The sequence below is a fragment of the Cydia fagiglandana genome, chromosome 19 (assembly GCF_963556715.1).
Source record: "Cydia fagiglandana chromosome 19, ilCydFagi1.1, whole genome shotgun sequence".
NCBI classification, from domain to species: Eukaryota; Metazoa; Arthropoda; class Insecta; order Lepidoptera; family Tortricidae; genus Cydia; species Cydia fagiglandana.
Genome location: NC_085950.1, coordinates 8,787,872 through 8,808,592, shown reverse-complemented (window position 1 = coordinate 8,808,592; position 20,721 = coordinate 8,787,872). Strand labels below are relative to the sequence as shown.

General features: G+C 41.7%; 1 protein-coding gene across 2 annotated transcripts; it reads left to right on the top strand.

The window, feature by feature from the left end:
* The first annotated feature begins 574 nt into the window (after nt 1-574).
* On the top strand, nt 575-19,443 carry LOC134673726 (uncharacterized). Of its 2 annotated transcripts, XM_063531725.1 has the most exons (9): nt 575-751; nt 4,850-4,987; nt 6,287-6,443; nt 8,505-8,638; nt 10,129-10,296; nt 12,805-12,886; nt 13,154-13,196; nt 13,336-14,211; nt 14,330-19,443. In XM_063531725.1, exons 2-9 carry the CDS (start codon nt 4,854-4,856, stop codon nt 18,817-18,819), a joined length of 6,084 nt encoding a protein of 2,027 aa, XP_063387795.1. In that variant the 5' UTR covers nt 575-751; nt 4,850-4,853; the 3' UTR covers nt 18,820-19,443. The 2 variants fall into 2 exon arrangements, with proteins under 2 accessions (XP_063387795.1, XP_063387794.1); XM_063531724.1 differs by lacking the exons at nt 575-751; nt 4,850-4,987; nt 6,287-6,443; nt 8,505-8,638; nt 10,129-10,296 and adding an exon at nt 11,860-11,909 and having other exon boundaries at nt 14,330-19,442.
* Nucleotides 19,444-20,721: the final 1,278 nt, after the last annotated feature.

The following is a 20,721-nucleotide window of genomic DNA, read 5'->3' as shown; positions in this document are numbered from 1 at the left end:
CGACGTGTTGCCTTACTGTCGCACTTGTAAATTCGTACGTAAGTGTGACAGGGAGGCAACACGTCAAACGTGGTTCGCGGTAGGCCCTCAGGCCAAGGCACCTCGTAAACTACAGTCCCTTTTATTATTACACTACACACCCCAGGCCCAATATCGCGACTAGAAATTAGGAAATTACCCCTACTAAGTCAAAATAAATCTAAATACGGAACCCTAAAAACTCAAGAACGTACTTTGGTTAAAAACCTGTCTGCATATAAACGAGTAGCTACGTAGGTTCGTAACGGTAACTTGTTTAACAACATTTTTGGATCTAAAATGAACTAAAAAGACTGTACGCAAATAGTTTCCAATTATCAAAATACCTTCCCATCAAAAACTAGTGAAAGTAACCCATAAATAGAATGTTACACTAGTTACCTTTGGAAACTGAAAAAAAAAATTGCTCAATTTGATACTCATATCCAAGACACGACCGCTCCGCTCGCCTCCCACGACCCAAATGAGCTAAAATGCACGCTTGGCGGGCTAGAGGGAGATAGCGCCGGCCGTCCCCCTCGCACTTGGGGAGCGGTTGTCATGTCGATTCAACCGTCCGCCGGGCCGCGTTTCTTCCATTTTGTTTTGAATCGTCACAGCGTACACGACTGGGAAAAGTAAAACATGGTTATCAAACGTGTCAGTGTATCTTCGGTTTACTAATGGATTGCGTGGTGAATTTTAGTTTTAGGCGAACAGTAAAAGGATAAAGGTAAAACATAATTGTTAATACGTATTTATATTGTTATGACAGCTGTTGCGAAGGTGATTTTTACTTTTTTCTACGTTTAGTTCGAATTATTATTTGAAAGTGATTGGCGTGAGCGCTCGGCCGAGGCGTCATGCCGCCGGGAGTTGAGAAATAATAATGAAATGAATGTTTGTTTTGTGACGAAATAGCGCGGTGTATTTTATTCTCGTGCCGCAAGACGTGCGATCTGCAAGACTAGTGTTTCGAGAATGAGTGGGTTGTCCGCCATGTTTTTTCTGCAGCTGCGCGTAACGGATTAGTGTTGCCAGGTTTGATTATTATTAGGTACTTATTTGTTTTGAACTCATTATGTATTTCTAAACTGAAATAGGTTGAATATGTATTTAAAAAATAAATACAAATAAAATATAAAGTTGGTCTAACAGATCTTGTCAGTAGAAAAAGCGGCAAATTTGAAAAATGTAGGCGCGAACGGATGTCGTCTCATAGAGAATTTGAATTTCGCGCCTTTTTCTAGTGACAAGATTTGCTTGACCTATACCTATACTTCGTTTTTAGGGTTCCGTACCCAAAGGGTAAAACGGGACCCTATTACTAAGACTTCGCTGTCCGTCCGTCCGTCCGTCCGTCTGTCTGTCACCAGGCTGTATCTCACGAACCGTGATAGCTAGACAGTTGAAATTTTCACAGATGAGGTATTTCTGTTGCCGCTATAACAACAAATACTAAAAACAGAATAAAATAAAGATGTAAATGGGGCTCCCATACAACAAACGTGATTTTTGACCAAAGTTAAGCAACGTCGGGAGTGGTCAGTACTTGGATGGGTGACCGTTTTTTTTTGTTTTTTTTTTTGCATTATGGTACGGAACCCTTCGTGCGCGAGTCCGACTCGCACTTGCCCGGTTTTTTTTTAGCATTAGAAATAAGCTAAACAATCTTGATGTGTCTTTTTATTGAAAAACACGTATAAAAAATCAGTCACGGCAAATATGTAACAATTATGAATTTAATACGATCATTTATATTCTTCTGCTTTCATAAGTTACTGATTTTTAAAAGCGTTTTTCAATTAAAAGACATGTCAAAATCGCTTACCTTCTTGCAAGTTCTTTCTAATGCTAAAAAAAACGAACTATAGGTTTTAACTTCTTTGAGTGTAATTATAGGAACTTAGGGGCTGTCCATAAATTACGTCATCGATTTTTGGCGATTTTTGACCCCCCCCCCCCCCTATAATCATCCAAAAATCATGCTTCAAATGACCCCATTTCCTCCTACTTCATGCTACCGTCATCGGATGTCCAGACCCCCCCCCCCCTAATTTGAAATGACGTAATTTATGAATAGCCCCTTAACAGGGTCTATAAAAAAAAATGCGGGAAATAGCAAAGTAATTTTTTTTTCTTTCAATCGTTAATGTTGTAAGTAGGTACCTGCACGTTGATTTAAAACCACTTTTAGTTGGATGTGTGGAGGGTTTATACATCAACATAGGTACTTATGTTTTTTTAGGGTTCCGTACCTCAGAAGGAAATAAAAACGGAACCCTTATAGATAGGATCACTCGTGCGTCTGTCTGTCTGTCCGACTATGCTTTGCATCTACTTTACCCCTCAAAAGTGGCCGCCTTGTAGTACGGAATCCTAAAAGCTCCAAAAAAAAAACGAAATGAATAAAAAAGTCCCTTAAATTTATCGAACCTGTTCAAGTCAAAATGGAGACCTTCGCTAACGCTTCGGTAAAGTAATAAACAATAATCATAAACCTTTTAGTGATAATATAGGCACCTAACGATGTATAAAAACACTAAGCAGGTACAACAAGTAGGTTTATATAGGTAGGTAGTAGTACCTACCAATATAAACCTACTTGTTGTACCTGCTTACTGTAGAGTCAGCAGCAAAAGTTGCTAAGCGGGCGAGATGTTCAAAATTACCTTGACACGCTCTTATTCTCTTAACAATAAAGTCGCGTCAAGATCTTTTTGAACACCTGGCGCGCTTAGCAACTTCTGCTGACCGTACCTAATATCATCACAGAATAAATAAGTACAGAAGACTCACTCTCTAACAAAACGCGTCTGTTACGATCAGCACGGATATGGCCGCTAGGTGGCGACAGCGCCACGCGCGGCTTATGGGAAACCCCAAAATTGGGGCCGAACGAATGTACTTTTAGCTACCTGTAGCAAAGCGACGAAATCGCGGAGTGAGACACGCCTGCTATCATAATGATAATTCATTATTAATAATGATGATGATGACCTCCCATGAAGTCCCATGAAGTATCCGTCGACGGTGACACCCGGACAATTATGTAGTCGGTAAATAATAAAAACCGGGCAAGTGCGAGTCGGACTCGCGCACGAAGGATTCCGTACCATAATGCAAAAAAAAAAACAAAAATAAGCAAAAAAAAAACGGTCACCCATCCAAGTACTGACCACTCCCGACGTTGCTTAAGTTTGGTCAAAAATCACGTTTGTTGTATGGGAGCCCCATTTAAATCTTTATTTTATTCTGTTTTTAGTATTTGTTGTTATAGCGGCAACAGAAATACATCATCTGTGAAAATTTCAATTGTCTAGCTATCATGGTTCGTGAGATACAGCCTGGTGACAGACGGACGGACGGACGGACAGCGAAGTCTTAGTAATAGGGTCCCGTTTTACCCTTTGGGTACGGAACCCTAAAAACTAAGCGCCACTTGCGCCATTCCACTAACTCGGGTTAACCGGTTAAACCTGGAGTTACCATGGTTACCAGTACAATTTGACACTGGGTTAACGGTTTAACCGCTTAACCCTGGCTTAGAAGGGTGGTACAAGTGGCCTAAGCAAATTCTGAAATTTGGATACGGAACCCTAACCCTAACCTGGCTCCTCTACACGATGGGCCAGCGCCGGCCACTCCAAGGGACGCAGCCATGCGGTAGAATGAGATAGCAATATCACTTGCTCCCTCTAACGCATAAATGCGTCTCTTGGAGTGGCCGGCGCTGGCCCATCGTGTAGAGGAGCCATAACATATAAAACCAATGACACTGCGAGAGCCGCTTACGCCAGTTTACATAATTGAATTCAGACACCGATGTAAGTGGAGCTCGCTCTCTGTACAAATCGCCGCGCAGGTGCGGCCTTCTTACGATGGTTTATTATTCAGTAAATCTAGAAGGTCCTAAGTACATAGGTATTTCTATTAACTTATGGGTTATAGGTTCTCGCGGGCTTGGTTTTAGTGATGTACCGACTATTGATTTGGCCGACTAGTCGGCTAGTCGGCCGGATCATAAGTTTTGTCTAAGTTCGGTTCAGATGCTCTTAAAAACAACCGTTTTACCCCTTTCGTCGCGCTATTCGTCATATTATAAATAGTACCGCTGAAAAAAAAATAAAAAAAATCCTAAGGCTATACATATTTCATAAGACAACCGGACAATTCGATAACAATGGATTACTTTTAGCTACCTGTAGGAAAGCGACGAAATCGCGGAGTGAGCCACCCTGCTATTATGGACAGTTGACTAAATGTCAAATCCCAACAAAACCTGAGCAGTATAAGTACAGGACGGCTACCGTGAAAATCGATAATCGTCAATTGCGAGGATTTTTCTCTGTCACTCTAATTACGCCTTCATTGGAAGTACCTAAAAGAGAAAGATCCCCGCAATTTGCGAATTTCGGTTTTGGCGGTAGCCGCTCTGAGCAGTATAGAGTTCCGCGTAGTTGCGGTCAAAACCAAAATCATGGGATCCAGAATCTTTTGTTTAGTTTTGATCTTCGTTCTAACCTTGATTTATTTAATAAAAGTTCAAAATTAAATATTTTATTTTGTCCTTAATAGCTGCTCTACACGATGGGCCAACGCCGACCACTCCAAGGAACGCATTTATGCGTTAGAGGGAGCAAGTGATATTGCTATCTCATTCTACCGCATGGCTGCGTCCCTTGGAGTGGCCGGCACTGGCCCATCGTGTAGAGGAGCCATTATATTTATATAAGGAAATCGTAACAATACCAAATCTATCCCTATAGGTAGGTATATAATAGTAAGTGTCCCTTCGTTGTTCACATCGATTTTATCATTTCCGGCACAGCAAAATGTCGGAGCTGGACAAATTCAAGCGGCGTATCATCCGCTCGGTGGCGCGCCTGCTGCTCAAAGAGAAGAAACCTGAAGAAGAACTATGGAAGGAAATGAAAAAGGAAACCGGTTCGGACTGCCGTACTCTATGGTAAGAGAGTCTATTTATATACCTACACTTAAGATCAATGAAAACTGGTTATTTTAAAACAATGAAAACTTGGAAAACACTGCAATTTTGGGAGCCTTAAGAGACAAGTTTTTTTCTTGGATTTGCCAAACCACTCGATGTAGTATAAATAAATAAATAGTATTTAATTCCACCTCACAAAGGATACATTTAGCAATATTAACTATTAGATAGAGTAAAAGACAACTTAGATTTATATCCCTTAAGAATAGTAGTATGTATGAATGAACCCACCATTCAAAATGGCGGCCATTTTTTAAAAACTACTACTATTAAAAGGTACGTTTCGGATTCTCAGATATTAATTTTTCGAACAAATTTTCCGTTGCACGTAGTGTTTACGATCTAGGTACAAGCAAAAATACGGAAAAAGAGCAAAAAATTACCTATGCACTCTTCCTGGTATTGCGCAAGGATTAAATAAAGGCATTAAAACGGTTCCTAGCTTGCAGGGAATTTAATTTCCAAAAAAAAAAAATTTTTTTTTGGCTTAGTAATCAAATGTACAGAGCTTCGAGCAACACGGAAGGGAGGCGGCATTCGCACTATTTCCCCTCTGCCGAGGTACAGGATTAGCGCGTCAATTTAATCTAGCGCGGGTAATAAAACTAGTTGCACTTGGATTTTTCACTAGACCGAGTCCAGACGCGCGCGTGAACACTGCTGCACAAAAATGCCCGTTTGCTCGGTGTTTTGTTATAAAAAGAGGTCGGGGACATCAAATTTACAAAAAGAAAGTGTTACATTTCACATGTAATATTTTTTTTACATATCATACGTTAAATTACATTTAAATACAATTATTATATTTTAGTCTCAAGTAATTGTTGGATTTATCGATTTTACTCGCTCAGTACAAATTGCGGATCGGTCGAGCGACAAATCCGACTTCTCATCTCTCAGAATACAATGACATACTTCAACGAAAATGTGTTAGTGTGCGTGTTGTGACACTAGTCACTCGTCCGTACACAAAAAGAGATCGAGGTTTGCAAGATTTGTCTTTGACGTGTGTCATTTTCTATGTATTTGTGTCGTCATTACAGATTGGATTTTGTATGTAAGTGTGTGAGAAATGCGACTGTGTGCACCTTTCCCCCCGCGAAAAATGGCAGAAAGATTTGTACGGCGAGATATCGCTTGGGCCCCTCCCTTCCGACATGTCGGAAGCCGGTGTTGCTCGAAGGTACAGAGCCAATTAGCTTGTAATAAATAAAACTACTTCTGACCTTTAAATATTAAACCCATGTATTATTTCAGGGAGCGAATGCGCGCGCTATGCGTAAAGAAGCTAAATCGTATGATAGCAGTCGACGATCGCTCGGCCAATCTCCCAAGCATCGCTCGGCTATCGCTCACCGACTGGCTACTTGTGGACCTCGTGTTGGTGCATGAGGAGATAGACGTTATTGCTATGGTAAGAAGGGTTATATTCCTATAACAGTAGATGAAGTAGATCGCTCGGCCAATCTCCCAAGCATCGCTCGGCTATCGCTCACCGACTGGCTACTTGTGGACCTCGTGTTGGTGCATGAGGAGATAGACGTTATTGCTATGTTAAGAAGGGTTATATTCCTATAGCAGTTATTGCTATGTTAAGAAGGGTTATATTCCTATAGCAGTAGATCGCTCGGCCAATCTCCCAAGCATCGCTCGGCTATCCCTCACCGACTGGCTGCTGGTGGACCTCGTGTTGGTGCATGAGGAAATAGACGTTATAGCTATGGTAAGAAGGGTTATATTCCTATAGCAGTAGATGAAGTAGATCGCTCGGCCAATCTCCCAAGCATCGCTCGGCTATCGCTCACCGACTGGCTGCTGGTGGACCTCGTGTTGGTGCATGAGGAAATAGACGTTATAGCTATGGTAAGAAGGGTTATATTCCTATAGCAGTAGATGAAGTAGATCGCTCGGCCAATCTCCCAAGCATCGCTCGGCTATCGCTCACCGACTGGCTGCTGGTGGACCTCGTGTTGGTGCATGAGGAAATAGACGTTATAGCTATGTTAGAAGGGTTATATTCGTATAGCAGTAGATCGCTCAGCCAATCTCACAAGCATCGCTCTATCCCTCACCGACTGGCTACTGGTGGACCTCGTGTTGGTGCATGAGGAAATAGACGTTATAGCTATGGTAAGAAGGGTTATATTCCTATAGCAGTAGATCGCTCGGCCAATCTCCCAAGCATCGCTCGGCTATCCCTCACCGACTGGCTACTGGTGGACCTCGTGTTGGTGCATGAGGAAATAGACGTTATAGCTATGTTAAGAAGGGTTATATTCCTATAGCAGTAATCCCTCGGCCAATCTCCCAAGCATCGCTCGGCTATCCCTCACCGACTGGCTGCTGGTGGACCTCGTGTTGGTGCATGAGGAAATAGACGTTATAGCTATGGTAAGAAGGGTTATATTCCTATAGCAGTAGATGAAGTAGATCGCTCGGCCAATCTCCCAAGCATCGCTCGGCTATCGCTCACCGACTGGCTGCTGGTGGACCTCGTGTTGGTGCATGAGGAAATAGACGTTATAGCTATGGTAAGAAGGGTTATATTCCTATAGCAGTAGATGAAGTAGATCGCTCGGCCAATCTCCCAAGCATCGCTCGGCTATCGCTCACCGACTGGCTGCTGGTGGACCTCGTGTTGGTGCATTAGGAAATAGACGTTATAGCTATGGTAAGAAGGGTTATACTCCTATAGCAGTAGATGAAGTAGATCGCTCGGCCAATCTCCCAAGCATCGCTCGGCTATCCCTCACCGACTGGCTACTAGTGGACCTCGTGTTGGTGCATGAGGAAATAGACGTTATAGCTATGGTAAGAAGGGTTATACTCCTATAGCAGTAGATGAAGTAGATCGCTCGGCCAATCTCCCAAGCATCGCTCGGCTATCCCTCACCGACTGGCTACTAGTGGTCCTCGTGTTGGTGCATGAGGAGATAGACGTTATTGCTATGGTAAGAAGGGTTATATTCCAATAGCAGTAGATCGATTAGGTATCCATATAGAACGGGTGATTCGACGCTTGAAGGAATTTTTGTATGTTGAATGAAACCACATGATGTATTAGTGGTATCGCGTGTGGTCTTATACGGTTAAACTGGCAGAATGGCCCGAGCCAAGGACGGTTCCCCTCTGAGGGCCTACCCGGGAACACCGAAGTCCGCAAATTGCGGGCATCTATCTCTTTCGCTCTAATTACGCCTTCATTGGAGTAAAAGAGAAAGTTTTCGCAATTTACGAATTCGGTTTTCACGGTAGGCCCTCTGATCAAGAGGACGTGAGTATAGATCATTGCCTCCATTCGATAAATTCGGCAAGTTATTTAAATAACAAAAGATCTACAGCTTAACGCGGATACTTTGTGAGAAATGTGTGGCTTTCCATCAGAGAAGGATCCTTATGCACATGAAGTACAAGGACCTGTCTCTATGGAAAAGTCACATATTATAATGAAAGTTAAACTACGACCTTTTTTCAGGATAAACCCGACAACAAGGAATACCCAGCCCTAATAGAACTATTCAGCTTAGTACAACGATTCGACATCGAAGGGCGCGCCGGAGAGTCGCTAGCTGAGGCCTGGGCCGCCGCCACCGTCTACTACAATCGACAGTTAGTATCTCTCATAAGTATAACGGCTCGGACACGACATCGAGCGACTTGCGACGGCGGGAGCGATAACCTTAGGTTGGACCGTGACACAGCGATCGGACCTTTCGCTCCAACCTATGGTTATCGCTCCCGCCGTCGCAAGTCGCTCGATGTCGTGGCCGACGTGTTGGCTCCCTATCACACTTACGTACGAATTTACAAGTGCGACAGAGAGGCAAAACGTCGAACGTGGTTCGCGGTAGGCCCTCTGATTTAGACGGCGCGCGAACTCGCGTGCAATTTTAGTTACTCGTACATTGCGGACTGTTGGTTACGTCCAGTTCAATCGACCGATCAAAACCCGCAATGTAGTGAAGTTCTCGCACCGTCTAAATAAGCCCTAAGGGGCTATTCATAAATTACGTCATTTCAAATTAGGGGGGGGGGTCTGGACATCGGATGACGGTAGCATGAAGTAGGAGGAAATGGGGTCATATGAAGCATGATTTTTGGATGATTATAGGGGGGGGGGGGGGGTCAAAAATCGTCAAAAATCGATGACGTAATTTATGGACAGCCCCTAACTCTCATTATACTAGTACAACAGTTTAGACAACTATAATATTATTCTTTATGCAACGGTTCGTAGCCGAAAACACCTCGCGTGATTTGTGCACAACCCCTTAATCAATAATATTTATTTAGAAATTTAATTCAGGCCATAAGGCCAAAGCCCTTATTACAAATACCTTACAGACTAGGGTACATCGCCAATTACTAGCCACCCCCCAATTACTGGCCACTTAATTTGATTTCTATTTATAGGTGAACAAAGTTCATTTTAGTATATAAGGTACGAAAATCCAATTATTAGCCAGTTTTCAATTACTGGCCACAGTGGCCACCTATTCCAAAAATGAATTCTATTTACAGATAAATAAAACTCATTTTCAGTATAAGGAAAATGGCCAGTAACTGAAATTTATCCACAACCCACTCGTTCAATAACTGGCCGCCTCTTACAAAAATGAGTTCTATTCACCTATACACAGAATTCATTTTAGTATAGGTGGCCAGTAATTGAAAACTGGCTAATAATTGGCGATGTACCCTATCATACATATGTATTAAATTTTATAAACTTAAAACTAAACACTTTATTCGACAAAACGGCGTGGCTCCGTATCAATAATATTATGTCCCATAGTTCTCAATTCACTGACATAAGTGCACCCATATTATTAGACTTGACTGTACCACAGAATAAATAATAGTACTAGGTACAGAAGACTCAGTCTCTAACAAAACGCGTCTGTTACGATCAGCACAGATATAACCGCTAGGTGGCGACAGCGCCACGCGCGGCTTATGGCTAGCCACCAAAATTGATGTGGGACGGGTGTACTTGTTGCAAAGCGACGAAATCGCGGAGTGAGCCACGCCTGACAGTACATTTATAATAATATTGTAAATAGGTAGGTACATATATAATGTTCGTAACACGCTTTCAGAGGCCGCCAATGCTCCCCGATGCTACTCCAACGCCGCTGGTACCAGCTGAAGAAACTCACCCGCTGCCGTTTCTACAAGTTCTGGTTCTCATATAAGGGCAACACCCGTCTTCTAGAGGAAGCTAGAAAGTCTATGCCCACGAGACTGCAGATGGCTATCGCTAAGAGGTATTCGAATTTTAACCTTATGTTCTTTAGTTACGTTCCATATTTGAATGGCAGCACAGCGTCATCATGTGGATAATTCAAGAATAGGGGCGTTTATCAATTAAATTTGAACCTTCCTATCCAGTAGTTACAGTTCATATTTAAATGGCAGTGTATTTAACGGGCGCGCGGCGCTATGCGACGATACTGATTCTCAAAAATGAAGTTTATCTACAGTATAGAAGGTTCAAATTCCTTTAAGGTAGGTTGAAGAAACTCGCCCGCTGCCGCTTCTACAAGTTCTGGTTCTCATATAAGGGCAACACCCGTCTTCTGGAGGAGGCTAGAAAGTCTATGCCCACGAGACTGCAGATGGCTATCGCTAAGAGGTATTCGAATTTTAACCTTATGTTCTTTAGTTACGTTCTATATTTGAATGGCAGCACAGCGTCATCATGTGGATAATTCAAGAATGGGGGCGTTTATCAATTAAATTTGAACCTTCCTATCCAGTAGTTACAGTTCATATTTAAATGGCAGTGTATTTAACGGGCGCGCGGCGCTATGCGACGATACTGATTCTCAAAAATGAAGTTTATCTACAGTATAGAAGGTTCAAATTCCTTTAAGGTAGGTTGAAGAAACTCGCCCGCTGCCGCTTCTACAAGTTCTGGTTCTCATATAAGGGCAACACAGCGGCGTCTATATTTCCGTGTTCTTATAACCCGGCAACCTTCAAATCAAGAGTGAACAGGCACCTTCTGGGCGAGCTCGCTCCATCGTAGGCCACGTCTACGCCTCGGCTAGTCTGTGCCCATTCATAAAAAAAAAAACACCCGTCTTCTAGAGGAAGCTAGAAAGTCTATGCCCACGAGACTGCAGATGGCTATCGCTAAGAGGTATTCGAATTTTAACCTTATGTTCCTTAGTTACGTTCTGTATTTGAATGGCAGCACAGCGTCATCATGTGGATAATTCAAGAATGGGGGCGTTTATCAATTAAATTTGAGCCTTCCTATCCAGTAGTTACAGTTCATATTTAAATGGCAGCGTATTTAACGGGCGCGCGGCACTATGCGACGATACTGATTCTTAAAAATGAAGTTTATCTACAGTATTAGAAGGTTCAAATTCCTTTAAGGTAGGTTGAAGAAACTCGCCCGCTGCCGCTTCTACAAGTTCTGGTTCTCATATAAGGGCAACACCCGTCTTCTAGAGGAAGCTAGAAAGTCTATGCCCACGAGACTGCAGATGGCTATCGCTAAGAGGTATTTAAATTGTAACCTTATGTTCTTTAGTTACGTTCTATATTTGAATGGCAGCACAGCGTCACCATATGGACAATTCAAGAATGGGGGCGTTTATCAATTAAATTTGAACCTTCCTATCCAGTAGTTACAGTTCATATTTAAATGGCAGTGTATTTAACGGGCGCGCGGCGCTATGCGACGATACTGATTCTCAAAAATGAAGTTTATCTACAGTATAGAAGGTTCAAATTCCTTTAAGGTAGGTTGAAGAAACTCGCCCGCTGCCGTTTCTAAGTTCTGAATCTCATATAAGGGCAACACCCGTCTTCTGGAGGAAGCTAGAAAGTCTATGCCCACGAGACTGCAGATGGCTATCGCTAAGAGGTATTCGAATTTTAACCTTATGTTCTTTAGATACGTTCTATATTTGAATGGCAGCACAGCGTCATCATGTGGATAATTCAAGAATGGGGGCGTTTATCAATTAAATTTGAAACTTCCTGTCCAGTAGTTACAGTTCATATTTAAATGGCAGCGTATGTAACGGGCGCGCGGCGCTATGCGACGATACTGATTCTCAAAAATGAAGTTTATCTACAGTATAGAAGGTTCAAATTCCTTTAAGGTAGGTTAAATAAACTAAACTCACTCGCTGCCGCTTCTACAAGTTCTGGTTCTCATATAAGGGCAACACCCGTCTTCTAGAGGAAGCTAAAAAGTCTATGCCCACGAGACTGCAGATGGCTATCGCTAAGAGGTACATATTTAAATTTTAACCTTATGTTATTTAGTTACGTTCTATATTTGAATGGCAGCGCAGCGTCTTTCATCATATGAAGTATGAACGACTAGTTGCAGGCGTTCATAGTCTAGGATGACTGCTTACCACCAGGTGGGCCGTATGCTTGTTTTGTTGTTCGCCACCCACACGGTATAAAAAAAGTTAGGTAGCGCGCGGTGCGCTATGGCGCTTCTAGTTGGAGTTAAAGGAATGTGAACCTTGTATGTAGTAGTTACAGCCCATATTTAAACAGCAGCATCGCAACATCGCTTGTTACCATTTAAATAATCCTTAGCCCAGTTGCACCATCTCACTAACCCGGTTAAACCGTTAACCCAGTGTCAAATTGTACCAGTAACCATGGTTACTTCAGGTTTAACCGGTTAACCCGGGTTAGTGGGATGGTGGAAGTGGCGCTTAGAGTTGCAAACTAATCTATGTATGTTTAGTACCTACCATTGCCTGAAATTATATTAATAAAATAATTAATTGTTCTAGATACCCACAAGTAATAACGAAAGAGTATCCAGATTGGGAGGAATTAATAGAGAAACGTTTTGTCATAATGCCTGAGAAATTCGTGAGTGTTTATTTTTGTTAATCTAAACTTATACCTATCATTATTGCATTCACACTATAGGTACACACAATTATATCTTCAACCCTTTAAACGCCACGTCTATCGTTTGCGGCTCGTCGGTTGATATTAGGCTGTAGCCGCGTGTGTCAGGAAAGGGTTAAATGAGACAGTGATTCATGTCTCTCACTCTGTTATAACTTCCCCCAAACTTACCAAACGCGATCACAAAGAAGTCGTATATATCTAATAACAATTCAATTATTTCAGGAAGAAAAAATGAGGATGCCTAACTTACCGAAGCCTTGCAACTGTGAGTATTTATCATAAATAATATTACAAAAATATAAATATCATCAATGTTAAACTCATTACCCTTCTAATAAGTCGCACATAAAAAATGATCTAAAATTTTTGGAAATAATAATAATAATAAATAATCTATTTTTCAGCCAATGCTCCAGATCTAGTGGTTGTTGAACCCGTAATCGAGACCATAGACCTCCGCATAGAATCAGACCCTGAAGATCAAAACGATGATGAAATTGAAGACACGTCTGATCCGGAAAGGAGCAATGATGCGACCGATATAACTCATCCAGCTACTGAAGACGAATTTCCAGTTCCCGAAAACCCAATTACTGAAGAGGAAATGCCAGTTGCCGAAGAAATCCCAATAAATGACGATGCTTCAGGTATTCAAGTTAAAACAGAGCCCATGGAAGAAGACGGCTTATCAAATGTACAGCTTATTTCTGCTACCCATGTCCCTGAAGTTGAAATACCAGATGATGGTCCAGATGAAACTCCTGAGGCTGCGTCTACTAATTCAGATGAAGTTGTAGTAAAATCTGAGGTGAGCCAAATGGAAACAAGCCAAGATGATGATGAAGATGATGTGATAGAAATACCAAGTGTTACTCCTGTAGTAGAACGATCACCTGATATTGTTCAAAGAGAAGCGGCGGAAATACCAAGTAATAACGTACCATGCGACGCGGATATTATAAATGACAGTGATGAAGCTGTTGATGACATAATAAAAGTTAAAGCAGATGAGTACTGCCGCAAAAAGGAAGAAGTTCCTGTTGAAAAGAACAATGCAATAGATGATTTGATAAAAGACAAATTAGAGACGTACCTTAAGACGCCTAAAGAGGCTATATCACTTAGTGATAAGAAACCTGATGTTGACTCTATTGATTTGAAAAATAAAGCAAACGTAGCCGCTATAGATTTAATGGCTGATTTAAACTTTGTTGATGACGGCATTGAATTTGTTGATGATGGCGTTGAATTTATAGAAGAAGATCACGCACAAACTATTGGTAAGTATATTTTTATACCTACATAAATATTATGAAAATATGTATAATTACTATAAATTTACCATGTGATTATGCGTCACACCATCTAGATTAATTTAGTTTACATTTTTAATTGCAGAATCTACATCAATTGAAGACAATTTACCTGCAGTTGAACAACCCGAAGAAGAGGATGAAGAAAGCAACAAATTTGACTTAAAATTATTAATGTATCCTGTAGTCTATACTACCAAGTTAGACCAAATGAAAACGTTCAAAAACAAAGAAATTGATTCAGTAAAAGGTATAGAGGATATAGAAATGGCGGCCATTGAGAGTAAACCAGTCAGTAATAAATCACTTGATATTAAAATAAAAGAGGAAAGTGTAATAAATACTGCAGAAGATACAGCAGATAGTGATGATCTTTTCACCAATCGAGAAGTAACAGACGATGAAGAATCAGAAGAAGATATAATAGTGTCGCCGACCAGCTATATGCTGAAGAAACCCAGAACTCGCACTTACGATCCTATAAAACTATGCAAAAATCCTGATTTCAACACGAAACTTAAAAGATTGACTATAGGTTTTCTGAGTTCTACAAGAAATCGACAGTTCCTCAATGCTTGTATACCAATGACAATAGATTTAAGTAAAGCTTTTGAATCTAAATTAAGAAATGGTACATTGTATTTAAAATCCAGTGGTACAGCTCCAATTGTAGAAAAACAAGAAGGAATAGAAAAGCAAGCGTCTTCGATTGTCCCGACCGCGATGCCCGTACAAAGTCTCATTGATAATTCAAAAGTGGATATTCAAAATTTGATTCCACATCCTTCCCCAATAGTCTCTGAAAGGACAAAAGTTATAAATTTACCTGATATTGACAAAGTTAGGAGAATAAACCAACAGTTGCTTACTGCTCAAGTGCCACCACTTAGAGTTTTTGCTGGTAATAGTAGAGCTATTAATCCACAAGAAGTTAATCCAACAGTTTCAACTGTCCCGAGCATAGAACCTGTACAACCAGTGACCGATTCCACCTCCATTCAAAATACCGCCCCTAGAATAAAAATTGAGGGCGAAAAAAGCGAAAATGACAGTTTGCCTACAGAAACCTTACCACCGGCTAAAGAAAAGCTGATAAAGATGATCAATCAGGCGAAAATCTTAACTAAAGAAGCACTAGACAAAATTGACGACGCCACAAAACCAAAAGATTTTCCAATGCCGATTGTAGTACAAGAAGTAAAAAACATCATACCACAAGACGTACCAACCAGAAAACACCATTATCAGCCTCGAGTGCCGCTGCCGTGGGCACCAAAACATGCAGTACTGACTAAAAAAAACTTTGACGATTTTGGCCTGCTAACGTCAGATACGTTAAACAAAATGTTGCATTTACTGACGAGTGGTAATGAGGGTCATGGTTGCAAATGCTGTAATATACCCAAGAAAAAGAAAAAGAAAGGGAAATGTAAGAAAAGCGAAGATCAACAGAAAGAGTCGGAAAACTCAGACTCAGTGCAGGAAGTGGACAAAGAAGACGAAAGTAAAAAATCCGACGATGCAGTGCCAAAACAAGCCCCAAAACAAACAACCAAGGTGGTACCCGTATCTAAAGTGGGAAAAACTAAATTTTGTTGCTGGGCGAATCAAAAACTTAATAACCGTAGACGTAACTCCAAGCACTTGTGTCCTCCTAACCCCTGCCAATGCTGTTGTGCGGATAAACTGGTCAAAAAAATTCAGGCAGACGAGGAAGCAAGGAAATTAAAAATGATGACGAAAACTGTAGTTGAACTATCAGATGACGAGGAAGACAGTCTGAGGAAAGCTTGCGAATCGATTGAGACTGTCGTGCAGCAATCAGCTCTACTGACAAATCAAGCTAAGGGCAGAACTTCTGCAGTCCCGGCGGTGTCCGTGGTAGACAGAATACCTTTCCCAGTTGTGAACGTGGTGAAGAGGTTAGATGTTCCAACTGTGACCGTGATGGAAAATACGCCTCGTGTTCCTACTGTAACCGAGGTGGACAATGTATCTGATGTTCCAGACGTGACAGTGGTTTCACCTGAAAAGCCTTCAGCACCATCTATTAATGTAGAAGTAGTCGCACCATCTATTTCTAAGGTAACTATAGATTTGGGTGTTGATGCAAATGAAATTAAAGAAACACCAACGACACCACCAAAACCTAACATTAAAATAAGAGCTGCGCCAATTTCATCTTTAATGCCAGCCGATCGACCGATAATAAATCGACCGACAATGCAAATAAATCCAGTAACTGTCAACAGGGCACCTGTACAAAGAGTACAAATGCGTTCACAGCTAAAACCTTCGCAGTGGGCCACTTGCACCTGTCAGAGGCCTGCCCTCAGTCAAGACACTCGGCGGAACATAGTGATAGACGCGTCCACACAGTGTGTCATTCATCCGACGCCCATAGCTCCCAAACAAATTGTGAGTCCCCAGAAAACAGATGCATCACATCAGATTCCAGAAACACCCAAAGAGAAGATTGTATATCTACACAGTAAAAATTTAGCCAAAAGCCCATCGGAAAGCCCAATATTTTTGGGCAAGAATAAAATTTTATTAACCACTGTTAAATTTCCGCGAAAGAACGACGAGGTTGCTCCTCCACCAACTGAAGTTTTCCAAGCTCCCAAAGTTATCCCAACTTTGCCACTGCCTGCTGGTGTACAGCTAGTGCTGATGCCTTCAGGTAATGTGACGTACACTGTGGATCCCGGCGTTGAGTTAGATGAAGTCCAATTGGCAGCTTTACCCACAATTTTAGCAGCAGTGCAAGAACAGCTTAATGCTTCAGGCGTTACTTCTTCGCCGGCTGTTCCTGAGCCACAAGTCAGTAGAGCTGGAGATGTTGAACCTATTACAACTGTTACGCAGCCCGAAACTACTGATTCTGAAAATATAAACTTGTCACAAAGCGCTGAAACTGCGGAAACTCCTCAAGCCAAAAGTAATATTAATCAACTTACTGACTCTCCTAAAACATTAGAAACGAACGAAGTATTCCAAGATACAGAACTGCCGCCAAAAAATACTAATAACGTAGATATGGAAGTTGATACACAGAGTACAAAAGCAGATACGCCAACAGAACAGGATACATCTACTACTACTAGTACCAGCGATTTAGAAAAAGGATCTGTTCCCATGGCTAATGATATGGTAAATGAGGCTACAATTGATGCTGAAGCACCAAAAGATATTACTGAACCACTTGCGTCTGCCCAAACATCGCCGGTTATTAAAGAGTCACAAAGTGAAATCCAAAGAGTTGCAGAAGATAAAGAAGCACCTGAAGTGACTCAAGAGATTCAAAGTGTAACAGAAGGAAAAGAAGATGGCATTAGCAATAGAAAAAGTTTGCTATCTGACTTGATGGAGATGTCGGGGATATCTGCAGAAGATGCGACAGCGCCTGATCCACCGGCACCCGAGCCTGTCATAGATCAAGTACAACATGCAGCTATTGTAAATGATGAATCGAAGAATCTGCCCGAACTCAGCCCAGTGACATCTTTTGCTGAGCTTAAATATGCATGCGAACAGAATGGCAAGTTCTTTAAACTAGACTTTGACACGGGAGTTATAGTACCTATTAATGTGTGCATTAAAAAGAACCCTAAGACTAAGACAACTCCTACTAAAACAAAAGAATTCATTGATTTAACTGAAGATGTTGAGAGTTCGGATGTTGACAACAATGAGACTCAAGCTACTCAAAATAAATCTACTGAATCTACTGATCGGCCAACTGGTTCATCATTATTGAAAGAGCCTGTCGAATATATATATAATGGTAAAACTGTTAACGTTTCGAGTAGTATAGTCAAACCTGTCAAATTATTTAAAGCTTGTCACTCTACGCCGAAGGTACCGAGGGTTCTAAAAGCTGGTCAACGAACTGTCCTATCTCCCACGAACACTCCAATAAGCCTATTAAAGCGAACACATGTAGAAAAGAGAAAACAGAAATTCACAATAGTCAGAGCGAAGGTTGAAGCTAAAATTGATTTAGTTGATTCTGATGAGCCAATGGAGGAAGAATATCTTGTAGACAGTTCTGACGATGACAAATCTCAAGACGATACAGGAGCCGAGCCTATGCTAGTTGAAGCCTTAAACACTTCACTAATAGATGATTCGTCAGACGATGAACCTCTAGCTAAGAAATCTAAACGTTTAAAGGAATCAGATGAGAAAGAAGTAAGAGAAACGAATATATTTGATGAAATTCCTGATGCAACAAGTCCTGATGAACTGACAAATGATGTGAACGATTTGGTAGAGCATATAGAAACTGCAGCAGTTACTGGTGGGACTGATCAGGTACAACAAATTAGTGTGAAAAAGGCTGTAGTTACAAACAGTAATAAGGATACAACTGATAAGCTTCAGGCAAAAGTAAGGAATACTCTTGATAATGTCATTGTCCGGTCTGAAGGACCAATAGTAGAAGTCAATGTTCACAATCCAGTAGACAACCAGTCAGACGATGAAGAAGATAAATCTCCTCCAGAACTTAGATTCATGTCTGATCACAGTGAGAACGGAGACGGGGAAGAGGACTGCATACTAGGATTCTAAATTTAAACCACAGAAATCGTTCGCTAAAGTCGCAAACCGGAGGAGATAATAGGTTTGCAAATTTAGATATTGTTGCCTGAAGTGGCAAATCCTAATGTCCTTGTAATGGGGTTACGTTTTACGAGGTTTGAGATTTTAACCGACGAAATGTGTTTAAGTCAGACCAAGCTAACTCGGCAGCGATTTTGATAGCACAGACTGTGCCAGTATTATTTTAAACGTCTTATTATTATTATTATTTGTATGTCTTTTCCATATCTCGGGACCATGGGGTCCCGGACCTTTGGGAGGCGTACGTGGGGCCGAAGCCAACAGCGCAGAGGCCCTTTAAGACACTTTAATCTAAAAGCAAGGGATACACGTGGCGGATACCATCCCCGAACGCACAATGTGATACATCCGGAGATGGTCCCCGCCAGGTGCAAAGACTATTGCAGTGCAGCACTTTTGTGCTGCGATGGGAACTAAGGTCATGGGCTATAGATTTGAAAGTTGGATGGACTGGATAATGGGCTATGGGAGAGACTAGCGGACACCTGCCGTGACAATCAGTCTCAAAATTGTATCAGACAGGTGGTGACTCGCCAACTCATTGAGTGGGCCCCGCAATGGCCGCACGCACAGTGCGACAACAGGGCAACACTTTGGAGCGGCTGTGAGGTTGTCGAGAGGTGAGTCTGCGGTAGCCAGATCCCGGTAATCCGTTCAAGGGCCGCCGGCGTTATGACATTTTACACTTCCAACCTGGAGCATAGGTCCCGCTCTTGCGACTCCACTCTGGCCGGCCAATCAAGGCAAGCACAGAGGTGAGGGCCAGATGACAGGGCCCTCTGGAATAGGGGTCCGCGGTGTCGCCACTCACCGTCAGCTCGCCACAAGCTGCCCCCGCGGGGTTATTATTATTATTATTATTTATTATTATTATGAGCCTATATTGTCCCACTGCTGGGCAAAGGCCTCCCTCTTATTTCTCCACGTATCCCTATCACCTGAAGTCTCCCACCAGTCTCTCTCATAGGTGTCAAGCTCGTCCCGCCATCTCCGACGAGGTCTGCCGTGACGCCTTACAGTCCGTGGGACCCAGCGGGTGGCTGTTTTCGCCCACAGATCAACGTCTAAATTCTAAAATACCTAACAGTAGCACCGTCTATGCTATCTAAATCGCTGCCGAGTTAGCTTGGTCAGGTTAGACCCTGTCAGTTTTTAGGGGTCATCCATTAATTACGTCACACGAATTCCTAGGTTTTTTGACCCCCCCCTCCTTGTCACACTTGGTCACATTTGGCAAACCCCTCCCCCCTAGTGTGACGTCACATTTTTTCTACGAAATCGCCAAATCGAATTAAGTAAGTACCTAAGTATTATTAATATTTTATCAAAATATTTTTGACGATATAAATAATAGTAATTTTATAACCCAAAACTGCTTAGGAAAGAAAATTAAATGAATAAAAACGATTATCGTTTTATAAACTTGTTATTTAAATGTACAGCGAACAAAATAATTTAAATAAATTTTCGGTTACTGATTAAATTAAAGTGACGTCACAAAGTTTGTGACTCCCCCCTCCCCCATGTCACAATATGTCACATTTTCTTGACCCCCTCCCTCCCCCTAAACGTGTGATGTAATTAATGGATGACCCCTTAATTGTATAACATGTTCTGTCTAAGATAAAATCTTTCTTTGAATTTGAGAGCTCCAATAGGTCCTCACGGCTCCATCAGGCGATAAATATGTTTGTCAAAAGTTAGCGCTATCTACTTCAGCTGTCAACCTTGGTTCATCTAAGGCTTTACAACTCTTGTACAATAAGTACACTCTGTTAATTATGTTACAGAAACTACGCGCCATTTTAACATTTATGTAATTTTTTCAATAATTATGTACTTATTTTTTAA

Excerpts from the sequence above, each read along its gene's own strand:
- LOC134673726 (XM_063531725.1), top strand. The coding sequence starts at position 4,854 with ATGTCGGAGCTGGACAAATTCAAGCGGCGTATCATCCGCTCGGTGGCG. Across the intron at positions 6,444-8,504 it reads AGATAGACGTTATTGCTATG|GATAAACCCGACAACAAGGA; the intron begins GTAAGAAGGGTT and ends ACCTTTTTTCAG. Across the intron at positions 14,212-14,329 it reads AGATCACGCACAAACTATTG|AATCTACATCAATTGAAGAC; the intron begins GTAAGTATATTT and ends TTTTAATTGCAG.